This window comes from Centropristis striata, chromosome 7, assembly GCF_030273125.1.
Source record: "Centropristis striata isolate RG_2023a ecotype Rhode Island chromosome 7, C.striata_1.0, whole genome shotgun sequence".
Taxonomy (NCBI): Eukaryota; Metazoa; Chordata; class Actinopteri; order Perciformes; family Serranidae; genus Centropristis; species Centropristis striata.
The window spans coordinates 5132663-5144770 of record NC_081523.1 but is presented as its reverse complement, the minus strand read 5'-3'; the positions used below and the strand labels follow the sequence as shown (position 1 = coordinate 5144770).

Genomic DNA, 12108 nt, shown 5'->3' with positions numbered 1-12108 from the left:
AAAAAAACTAATTAAAGGGACCTTCCACACACAACACGGTAAAGTGTCATTCATATAAAACTCACATTAAACTTTCATATCAAGGTGAGGGCCACAAAATATCATCACGAGGGCCACAATTGGCCCGCGGGCCGCGAGTTTGAGACCCATGCAGTAGAGAGTGTTTTTAATCTGTGACCATCAGCTCTATAACTCACTCTGTTGTTTGGTCAGTCAACAAAGATTTTCTCGCCCTTTGGCGCCCAAAGTTTTCACCCTAAGAGGCTGAAATCCAAGTCCAAGGGTTTGTGTGGTTGTGTGTGGTGTGGTTGCATATACTGAAGTTGTTGCAGTTGTTCTGAACGTGTGTTTTCTGTGTGTGATCCAGTCTCAGTATCTTTGCTGACATCTGTGAGAAGACGGTGCTGAAGAGGATCCTGAAGGATCTGTGGAAGATCGTGCTGAGCAGCCTGGAGAAGACCATCGTCCTGCCTCAGAGCAACGACAGCCTGGTGAGAACAGCCTTCATCTAGACCCTGAAGCTGATACAAACCTAACTCTAAACATCAAAGAGTACACTGCAAAAAAGGTGTGTCTAAAAACAAGATAAAAACACTAAATCTGAGGGAAATGATCTTGCTGCATGGACAGATAATTTACCTTGACAAGATTTCTTAAATTAAGATTGTTAAATCTAGAAATAAGCATGTTGAACACTTAAAATAAGAAATACAATCTTAAAACAAGATAAGTAAGATAAGGTAAGTGTGTATGTGGTGAATATGGCATAGCTTGTCTACCTGCACTCTTCAATTAGTTTGTAATTGATTTTTTTTTTTAATTGTTTGTTTGTTTTTCTGTGTTTTGTTTTGTTTTTTAACTGTAATTATGTATATACATTGTGAAGCACATTGAGTCTGCCTTGTGCATGAAATGCGCTCTATAAATAAAGTTGAATTGAATTGAATTGAAATTAAAGCTTAGAGCAGAGTGCACTAACAATGATTTGTTTCTTACAAGTTAAAAAAAACTTTAGATTTGTTTTAAGAGTTAATTTCTTATTTTAAGTGTTCAACATGCTTATTTCTAGATTTAACAATCATAATTTAAGAAATCTTGTCAAGTGAAATTATCTGTCCATGCAGCAAGATCATTTCCCTCAGATTTAGTGTTTTTATCTTGTTTTTAGACACACCTTTTTTTGCAGTGTACTCCAACAATTAAAGGGTTGCATTACTAAAACATCGTCAGACTCAGAAGTGATGCAGCAGAACCAGAAATATCATTCTTCTTTGTCAAAAATCTGTCCTCTACAGCAAATAAGGTTTAAAACTAGTCCTCAATGAGAGCACAAACACAAGATCATGTTAAAACAGTCTCATTAAGGCCTGTCATGATAACCACATTTGGTTGGACGCAATATTTTTCATAATTAACAATATTATTGTCTATTTTTTGGACCATTTACTGCCACTGCTATATTGATAACAGCATGATACACCCAACCACATTAGGCCTTCTTTATTTTTTTTCTATATTATATATGTCAGATACCACTTATACACTACAGGCCAAACGTTTGGAAGAAACTTGAATTTTTTGTTCACAATGGCTTTCTTAAAAACCAGGATGGATTCTTTGGATTTTTGGATGTGTTTACTGCATGATCATACTTTATCTTTATTGAATTGAACAATTTTCCTCCATTGACCTTTCGGTATACATTGATGTTAGCAGACCATTGCTGAATAAATGTTAACAAAAGAAAAGAAGGGCTTAGTTTAAGTGTTGAGACGATTTGGAAGAGTCACAACTTCAGTGCAAAAAAAAAAAAGATAACTAACTGAAACTGTTTTTTGTGGTTACAAAACTAACTAAAATTATAGTGAAAATGCCCTTCATTTTCATCTTTGTCAACTTTTTTCATTCTTAAACCTTTTTGGTTGATATGAAATCTATTTCATCTATCTGGTTTTATGACTTAATAACCTTATTGGGGCTGAGATGGATCAGACAAAGGAAATAAAGGAAACATTTATTGTGACTTTTTTGAATCTGGCACCCAACAAATACCCCATTACAAAAACACTAAAACTGATAAAAACTAAACTAAAACTAAGCATCTTCCAAAATATAAAAACTAATTAAAACTAGTAAACTCACTCTAAAAACGAATTAAAACTAACTGATTTTGAAAACAAAAATTGACAACAAAATTAAAACTAAAACTAATGAAAAATCCAAAACTATTATAACCTTGCTGCATACCCTCAATAACTTTTGATGAACCAAGTGAGTCAATAATGTTATTACTGTGACAGGCCTAGTTTCATGATAACTAATCCATATTCTTTATTTCTTTTCTTCTGACAAACGTCTTTAAAGTCCTCACAAGTCGAGCTTTACACACTCTGAGGACACAAACTAACACACAGTTATTCAAGGGTAATATTTGTGCATGTTGTTGCCCATTCACTACTAAATCACTTACACTATGCTTATTATTGCCAATCCTTTTAGTCAATTATGGGATTTTTTTCTGTATTGATTTCCTTTTAATGTCTCGTTCAAAGTTATGTTTTTGTCCCTGTGGTAATGGAGCAGCAGAGAGGGCTGTTTTGGAAAATGACTGTGCTCTTTTTTTTGTTTTTTTTGGGTAACAACTGAAAATTGAGTGCCAAACAGCAAGTCATTACACACACAGAGACCAAAATCACATGCAATCACATTCAACATTCATGTGAATTGTTGTTTTTGTGTCTTATAATAACAAAAGCTCCTGAATTTAAAAAGCTAAATGCACTAAAACAGCTTCTACCTGCACATTACAAAAACGTTTGTGAACATGATGTTTACAGACTTTAATTTCAGATCTCAACAAAGTGTCTGCAGGTCGATTATAAAACAAGCCTGGAATAAATTAACAGACACTGTAGTAAATCTGCACATATATATACTGTGGTGGATTATGTTGGAGTATTCAGAGTATGTGCCACCAGAAACTGAATTTTAATTATTTATATTTTAATTTGAATTGCTTAACTTGAATAATTGCATTGAAAAACTGAATTTGGATCTCATAATTTGAATTTGTATTGTTCAATTTGAATCATTGCATTGAAAAACTGAATCTGAATTGTAATTGCAATCAGCCGAAACAGTATTTTTGCAGGGTTTTTTTTTTAAAAAATACATTACTCCACTGTAAAATACACTGGCACCGTGTTTGTAACAAAAATATACTGTAATATATATGCAAGCCATCACTGTAATTATTGCATTTATCTTTTGTAAATATACTTTTCCTCACTGTTAAATGTACTAAACACCATATCTCTATAACAGAAATATACTGTAATATTTAGTGGTAAAATCTTTAATTTATGCTTCATTTATAAAGTATTTTATTGTCAGTTATATGGCAAAACAGTGTTTCTTTTGATGGAAAAAACTTTTTATTTATACAGTAAAAAAATAGGAATAAAATGGCAATCTTAAACGTGAAATCAACAGTGCCAATATCATTTTATCATAATATTTTTAAAAAATTCTACCGTATTTATTACGGTAAAGTTCTGGCAACCACAGCTGCCGTTCTCTCTGCCGAATTAAACTCTTATGAGCTATTTTTGTTGTTATCATTATATTTGTACAAACAAATGTACCTTTAGTTGTACCATGCATTAAAATGAACAATAAATGAAAGAAAACAAGGGTGGTCTAATATTTTGTGAGTGTTTTATGAGTTGTTTTCTGCTGCCACCTAGTGGTGGATTCCAGCAGGTGCGGTACCTTAAAACGGATCTCTTCAGGAGTTTGTTGCTGTCTGATTCCTTCTGTAAACATGCAAATAAATGTATTCAATGACCGAATTTTGTCTGTTATAAGTATGATCCACAATGAAGCATGAAAATCTCACAATAATAGTCCTTCTAACTGTTTCTCTCTGCTCCTCCTCTCCTCCTCTCTGCAGGGCGCTCAGCTCCTCACAGCAGCTAAAGGACTGTCCAACCTCAAGGTAACACACACAGAGCCAAGAAAAAGGCTTGAATGTTATTGATGATACATTTGAAAACCTTGATTTTTGGATAATAAGTGGATAAATGTACCTTTGTGTATATTACATTTATAAAGTTTGGACACACCTTCTCATTCAATGCGTTTTTCTTTATTTTCATGACTATTTACATTGTAGATTCTCACTGAAGGCATCAAAACTATGAATGAACACATATGGAATTATGTACTTGACAAAAAAAGTGTGAAATAACTGAAAACATGTCTTGTATTTTAGATTCCTCAAAGTAACCACCCTTTGCTTACTAGAATATAAGACATGTTTTCAGTTATTTCACACTTTTTTGTGAAGTACATAATTCCACATGTGTTCATTAATAGTTTTGATGAATTTATAATGTAAATAGTCATGAAAATAAAGGAAACGCATTGAATGAGAAGGTGTGTTCAAACTTTTGGCCTGTACTGTAGTTAACGAAAACGAACGAAATAATGGAAACTAGAATTGAAAAAACATTTTCGTTAACTGAAATAAAAATAAAAACGAGAGTTTTAAAAAAAACGATAACTAACTAAAACTGTATTTTGTGGTTACAAAACTAACTAAAACTAACTAAAATTATAGTGAAAATGTCCTTCGTTTTCGTCTTTGTCAACTTTTTTCATATGTAAACCTTTTTGGTTGATATGAAATCTATTTCATCTATCTGGTTTTATGACTTAATAAACTTATTGGGGCTGAGATGGATCAGACAAAGGAAATAAAGGAAACATTTATTGTGACTTTTTTTAATCTGGCACCCAACAAATACCCCATTCCAAAAAAAATAACACTAATAAAAAACTAAATTAAAACTAAGCATTTTCCAAAAAAATAAAAACTAATTAAAACTAGCAAACTCACTCTAAAAACGAATTAAAACTAATTGAATTTGGAAACAAAAAATCACAACGAAATTAAAACTAATGAAAAATCCAAAACTATTATTATAACCTTGGGTTGGAGGTGTTAGGGAACATTCTCTGGAGGCGAACTGGTGTGTAATAAGTTTGGTGAAAAAATGTAAAGTTCTGTTCATGTATAGAGATGGAAGTACATTTAGGGAAAAATTCTGCTGCATATCTTATCCCAGTCTACAGAATTAAATGTCAGCTTTAGAGAGTCATAGCCTGAAGAATCAGAGTAAAGTAGCGAAGAATAGATCTTGAAATCAGTCCTTTGGGAGATTTGACCAGAACTATATTGTTTTCCAGCTCTGACAGTCTCATGCGGATATTATTGACTCTTTAATATTTTTTCCTGGTGACACATCTATGGAAGTAGCTTGTTGCAACTTCAGTAGTTGTTGTAGTTAGGAGGTTGCATCAAACTGTAACTTGAAGACTTGATAAAAGAAGTTAAATTGAGTTATAGAAAAGAAATTCAAGATATTTTCCACTCCTTTAACCCTTTGATGCACAACATGGGTCTGAAGTGGCCCGACTGAGTTTTTATATTCTATATCTTTGTAATAAATTATGTCATCATTCAGTATTCCAGGTTTTCCCTCAATTAACTTGTTTTTGATCATCATACATCCTAATTTTATGTTTTCATTTCTTACTTTTTGAATAAAAACCCTTTTTGTATCACTACGCTTCTAATGCACAACATGGGTCAAAATTTCATTATGGGGTATTGTGTGTATAATTTTAAGGAAAAATGAATTTAATCAATTTTGGAATAAGGCTGTAACATAACAAAATGTGGAAAAAGTGAAGCGCTGTTAAACCCTTCCAGATATGTTTGACAAAATGATACATAAACATGTTAAATATATTAAATATACGAGTGTTTGGCCCCTCTTACTGCTAAAGTAACTATTTGAAACAAATTACTATTGTTATAGTATTACCTCATTTAATTTTAAATCAATTTTGGATGAATGAGTAATTTTTGACCCATGTGTGTAAAATTGATGTAATAACACAAAAAATATTTTTCTCCATAAAGTATGAAAGGAAAAATGGATATAATGATCTGTTGTAATAAAAAAATATATTCAAAGAATACTTGGACTATTCAATTCATAAAATAAATTGATTTAAAAAGATAGAGCAAAGAAACACACAGCAGCATTAAATAACATGAGAAATGAATGAGAAGGCGTTTATATGTTGTGCATCAAAGGGTTAACAAGCTGTTCTGGAGCTTCTCACACAGAAGAAGAAAACACTAAATATCAAAACTTCACCGAACAACAAAGAGCTGAATTTTTTTAATGTGTTGAGAGAGTTTGTCTGATGTGTGTGATCTGTGGTTGCTGCAGGGAGGAGGAGAAGCCAAAACTTTGACGCCCAAACAGTGTGTGATCATCGACGCGGGGCTGGAGACCATCAAGGTGGGTGGAGATCTGCACAAACACCAGTCAGACAGGAAACAATGTGGGAAATATCAGCTGCATATGAGACATTTATACCATTCAGACAATTAGTGAAAATTTGTTGTGTTTTTTCTGTAACATTCATCTCTGGCAGCTTCCAACAAGACAAACTGACTTCTAACAGTTTGTCAAAAGGAAAAATGTTTTCTTAATGCCGGATACTTTTTCCACTTTTTCAACATTGACACCAGCTTTGACATGCTGTTTATGATTATTATTATTATTATTATTATTATTATTTATTTTATTTTTATTTTTATTTTTATTTTTACTTTTACTTTTACTTTTATTTTTATTTTTATTTTTACTTTTACTTTTACTTTTATTTTTATTTTTATTTTTATTTTTATTTTTATTTTTATTTTTAGGCCCCGAGCACTAACAGTGTGAGGACCCTATTGAAATTGGTCCGTTTATTATTATACCGGCAAATGAATCGTGTTTCTGAGGGCTTTATCATATTCCAAAACTCACCAAACTTGGGAAAAAATTTAATCCCATTAAAAATATTTACGTATTTCATTGGTTTCAGAAATGGGCGTGGCAAAATGTTTCACCTTCACCACGTTTGTTGTGTTTTCTTTCAGCAATACTTCCACGCAGGAGGAAACGGCCTGAAGAAAGCGTTTGTGGAGAAAAGTCCTGAGCTGGCTTCGCTGCGTTACGCTCTCTCCCTCTACTCCCAGAGCACCGACGCTCTCATCAAGACCTTCGTCACCACACAGCACTCACAAGGTGATCACACACACACACACACACACACACACACACACACACACACACACACATACACACACACACACCAATGTTATTAAATTAACGAAAACTAGAATTGAAAAAACATTTTCGTTCACAGAGATAAAAATAAAAACGAGAGTTTTTCAAAAAACGATAACTAACTGAAACTGTGTTTTGTGGTTACAAAACTAACTAAAATTATAGTGAAAATGTCCTTCGTTTTCGTCTTTGTCAACTTTTTTCATACGTAAACCTTTTTCAGACAAAGGAAATAAAGGAAACATTTATTGTGACTTTTTTTAATCTGGCACCCAACAAATACCCCATTACAAAAAAACTAACACTAACACTAAAACTAATACAAAATAAACTAAAACTAAGCATTTTCTAAAAAATAAAAATGTATTAAAACTAGCAAACTCACTCTAAAAACTCATTAAAACTAACTGAATTTGAAAACAAAAAATCACAACGGAATTAAAACTAAAACTAATGAAAAATCCAAAACTATTATAACCTTGATACACACACACACACACACACACACACACACTGAACATATATCATGTAATATATATTTTCTGTGGTTCTTAAAGTGTCTTAAACCTTTCTGCTCTTTCCTCCCAGTGCATGATGGGATGGGCATCAGAATCACCGGCAATGAGAAGATTCGACCTGACAGAGGTGAGTCTGCAACTCTCTGAAATACAAAAACCATCAAGCTTCTTTGTGTCGTTCCATGTAGAAAAATGCACCTCAGTGAGATCTGAGGGAACACACAAATATTTGAGGTTTATGAAACTATATTAAAACCTTCTAAATACTTCAGTGGACCTCACCTGTCACCTTAAAGTTGCTTTCATCTGTTGACTTACAGAGTTGTAGAAAAGTTTGCATATTTCTGTAATGTAGAGACATTTCTTAAGCATTGCAGAGTTTTCAGTTGCACCCTATAATTTAAAAAAAAGTGACTAAAATTTTCAAATTTTGGCATTTTTTCCTTGTGCAGCAAAGCACATGCTTAGTTCTGTGTTAGTAGGGTTTTAAAATGATACTGTAAAGAAGAAGGTTGCATCAGAAACTAACTATAAAGTGTAAGATATGGTGATGTGTCTCTGAGTTTTTAGTCTGTTCAAAGCTGAGCTGTAAGATAAGAAAGGCGGGTCGCTGCAGCAGCAACAAGAACAAGATAAGAATAAAAAAGCTGCTGTTAATGGTGTTAATGTGTGCTGTGGTGGTTTTGTTGTGCAGGCGCGGGGATAGAGAAGCCCATCGGAGAGGCCATGCTGCAGGTCGACATGATGCTCGGGAAGGAGCGCAAAGTCGGCGTCAGAGGTGAGACTCTGAGGAAGAGCCTCATGTTTGAACTGAAAACATAAAACTAGTTGGTGTTCAGACGGCCTGCTGGCCTGGTTTAGTGACAATAAGAGGGTTTCTCAGCAGTTTGTAGAACAGAAGTGCTCGTCATCCAATCACAGTAGCACATTAGCCGGCCGCAGTAGCCGTTCGGTTACATTAGCCGGTCACATTAGCTGGTCACATTAGCCGGTAGGTTACAATAGCCGGTCGGTTACATTAGCCAGTCACATAAGCCAGCCGGTTACAATAGCCGGTCGGTTACATTAGCCAGTCACATAAGCCAGCCGGTTACATTAGCCGGTCACATTAGCCAGTCAGTTACATTAGCCGGTCACATTAGCTGGTCGCATTAGCCAGCCGGTCACGATAGCTGGTCACATTAGCCAGCCGGTTACATAAGCCGGTCGCATTAGCCAGTCAGTTACATTAGCCGGTCACATTAGCCGGTCGGTTACAATAGCCGGTCGGTTACATTAGCCGGTCACATTAGCCGGTCGGTTACATTAGCCGGTCGGTTACATTAGCCGGTCACATTAGCCAGCCGGTTACATTAGCCGGTCACATTAGCCAGCCGGTCACATTAGCCAGCCGGTTACATTAGCCGGTCTCATTAGCCGCTCAGTTACATTAGCCGGTCACATTAGCTGGTCACATTAGCCAGCCGGTCACAGTAGCCGGTCGCATTAGCCAGTCGCATTACCTGGTCAGTTACATTAGCCGGTCACATTAGCAGGTCAGTAGTGACGGCACAGTGTCAAGTGTCGAACTGAGGTCAACAGAAAGGCGCCATATTAACCTGCTGAAACGACGCATATTGCCACCCAGTGTTGAGGAGGACGCATTCCCATCAGTTATTCGATTTTCTCACTTACATGTAAACTGGGACAAGGACAGAAGTCCGATTAGACGCAAAAATCGATTTTTAAGCATAGCTCAATTTAAACTGTGCATGTAAATGTAGTGAGTGTGTATCACAACCTTCGAAGAGACTTGAACAGCTGTTGGCCTGTCCATGTTATAGGTAACTAGCCAATAGAATTCGGTTTGCGTGTAAGTCCAACTTCTAGAGAAGATTAAATATGAATTATTATAGAAATCAGGGCTCATTCTGACTGGGATCCTACGAGAGCTGTGTCAGTCTGAGTCCAGCGCTGCATGTCTTTACCTGTGACCTAATAAAAGGCCTGCTGCATTGAGACCAGGCTTTTTCTCCAATCTACGAACCTGAGACCTTTACAAACTTTTGAAAACGAAGCAAGATTAACAGTGAATCTCTTCCTTTCTCTCCATGCAGTTATCGCAGTGAACGACATGAAGTGGCAGACCTCCGGGATGTTCCGGCCTTTCGTTGACGTCTCCATGATCGGTCCCTTCCTGGCCGACAAGAAGCGCAAGTTCACCACGAAATCCAAGAACAACAGCTGGTCCGCCAAGTTCAACGAGGCTTTCCAGTTGTGAGTTTGAAACCTAAACTCTTACAGATTAAAACAGCTCACAGCTGAGATGTGTTCTGTGAAATTCGAGGCTGATGTTTTTATTTCCTCTCCTGCTGTGTAGCGTCCTGGGTAAAGAGTCCCCAGACTGCTACGAGCTCCAGGTGACGGTGAAGGACTACTGCTTCGGCCGGGCGGACCGGGTGGTGGGCATGGCCGTGGTTCAGCTGCGCGACGTGGCCGACAGAAAGAGCTGCGTGTGCTGGTGTCCGCTCGGGCCGCGCATCCAGACGGACGAGACGGGCCTGACGGTGATGCGTATCCTGTCCCAGCGGCCCGCCGACGAGGTGGCCAAGGAGTTCGTCAAGCTGAAATCTGAAACTCGTCCGGTGGAGGAGGGCAGATGAGCAGAGACTCGAGATCAGAGACTTGAGGTGAAACTGACATTGATCACGGTCAGGGGTTCGAGTCTGCGGGGCTACGTGTCTGTTGTTTATGAGCTCTTATCATCATCTTCGTCAGTAAACACAGACCGTTACAGCCTCTGACGTAGAGGAGACCCTTCAAAAGACACAGTAGACAGAAGCAAGATGACTCTGTGTCAGAGTTACGAAAATAAAGAAATTAAAGGGGCAAATTTTGGAAATCAAAATGTTGCAAAAAAGGAACACAAATATCCTAACTATGAGGCGGTGTAAGGATTTTATCACCAACTCTTGAGATCTTCTACTTCTAATTCTGATGACGGAGTATTTCAATCGTCTGTAGCAAAACTAAGTCTGTCGTCTGTTGGCCATCAGAGCGGCTAATCCACAGCTTTTAACCAGACACATTCACTGGAATGAGTGGACTTATGTCTATCTGACAGTATGAACACGTTTTAAAACCGAATGGACCTGAGCAGTAGACTCTGCCTGCTTTACGTGACTGTTTAATGATGATAAATAACTATGACGTGAGGTGAGGGCGAGTTGGAGGAAGTAATCCCAGATTCTTGAGCTGTTTGAGGCCTTTTGACTGCGATCTTGTGACATTGGTACCACGGTTGACTCTGGTATCCCCAAACTGTTTCCCAAAAAGTCATTAATCAGTGTCACAAAAATACATTAAAACTAGAAGGGCAATGTGAGAGCGCAGACCTCCACCAAGGCCATGCTCGATGTCAAAATGTTGACAAAAGGGAAAAATAATTTGTGTATCCGTGATTCTAATCCACTCCTAAATGTAACGGGTTCTTCTTTGGCCCGTGCTTCACCCTTTCACCAAGTTTCATGAAAATCAATCCGGTAGTTTTTCCACAATCCTGCAAACAAACTGAAATGAAAATATAACCTCCTTGGCGGAGATAATGAACAAATACAACGTTTTTAAGAAAGATTTTATTTAACTGGAAACCTATGAAGACTGTTTGGAACTTGAGCAAAAGAACAAATATGAATCAGCTTATTGGTTGCTTTTTTTTCAGCAAACAAGGCAAAAAAGAATTAAGTGCAACACACATCAGCTGCATCACGTGTCACATCTTACAGATCAATCCAGAAAGTGAATGTTTTCAAATTGCAGCGTTTCTGAAGAGATTGTGCATGTGAACGCTCATTAGAAAAATGTTTACTGAGGTTAAAAAAAAAAAAAAAAATCAAGTGAGAAGTAGGGTAATTTCCTCACAGACTTCTATACAATTGGACTTCTTTTTGCAGCCGGTCGAGTCGCCCCCTGCTGGCCATGAGAAAGAATGCAGGTTTAAGGCACTCCGGCATTGGACAAGATGCTGTTAAAATGTGTTGCCCTTTAGTAATGAACATTACAACATATAACACATTAAAAATAAAGAAAAGATGGCATACTGAGGTAGGATTTTTTAATTTAAATCTACAGTCAGCCTTAAAGAAAAGCCAGTGGGACTCATAGAAACAACACTGACCCATAAAGTAAAAGTTTTTTTTTTTCCAGAAGCAAAGAATTATGGTAGTTTAAAGTACCTGACAGACCTGTAGACTGTGGTCTGCCGAACAAAGTGCAGCTTCTTTGCACTGTTGAGAAAATGCAGCGTCAGAAGTTTTAAATTTAGCTCTTCTGTTTTTTTGTGTCAAACTACGACTGTGGACACTGTTTACCCGTCAACCTGCTCTGAATAGAAAGTTGACAACCTGTTTTTTAGG

General features: G+C 36.6%; 1 protein-coding gene across 1 annotated transcript in view; it reads left to right on the top strand.

Annotated features, from left to right (window-relative positions):
- Positions 1 to 11713, top strand: part of LOC131974362 (protein unc-13 homolog B-like) — a 297247-nt gene extending 285534 nt beyond the window's left edge. The window contains exons 35-42 of the mRNA XM_059336642.1: positions 368 to 491; positions 3953 to 3997; positions 6306 to 6377; positions 7007 to 7154; positions 7785 to 7841; positions 8409 to 8492; positions 9811 to 9970; positions 10074 to 11713. Coding sequence (XP_059192625.1) covers positions 368 to 491; positions 3953 to 3997; positions 6306 to 6377; positions 7007 to 7154; positions 7785 to 7841; positions 8409 to 8492; positions 9811 to 9970; positions 10074 to 10356 — 973 coding nt within the window. The 3' untranslated portion in view covers positions 10357 to 11713. The remainder of the gene's footprint in view (positions 1 to 367; positions 492 to 3952; positions 3998 to 6305; positions 6378 to 7006; positions 7155 to 7784; positions 7842 to 8408; positions 8493 to 9810; positions 9971 to 10073) is intronic.
- Positions 11714 to 12108: the final 395 nt, after the last annotated feature.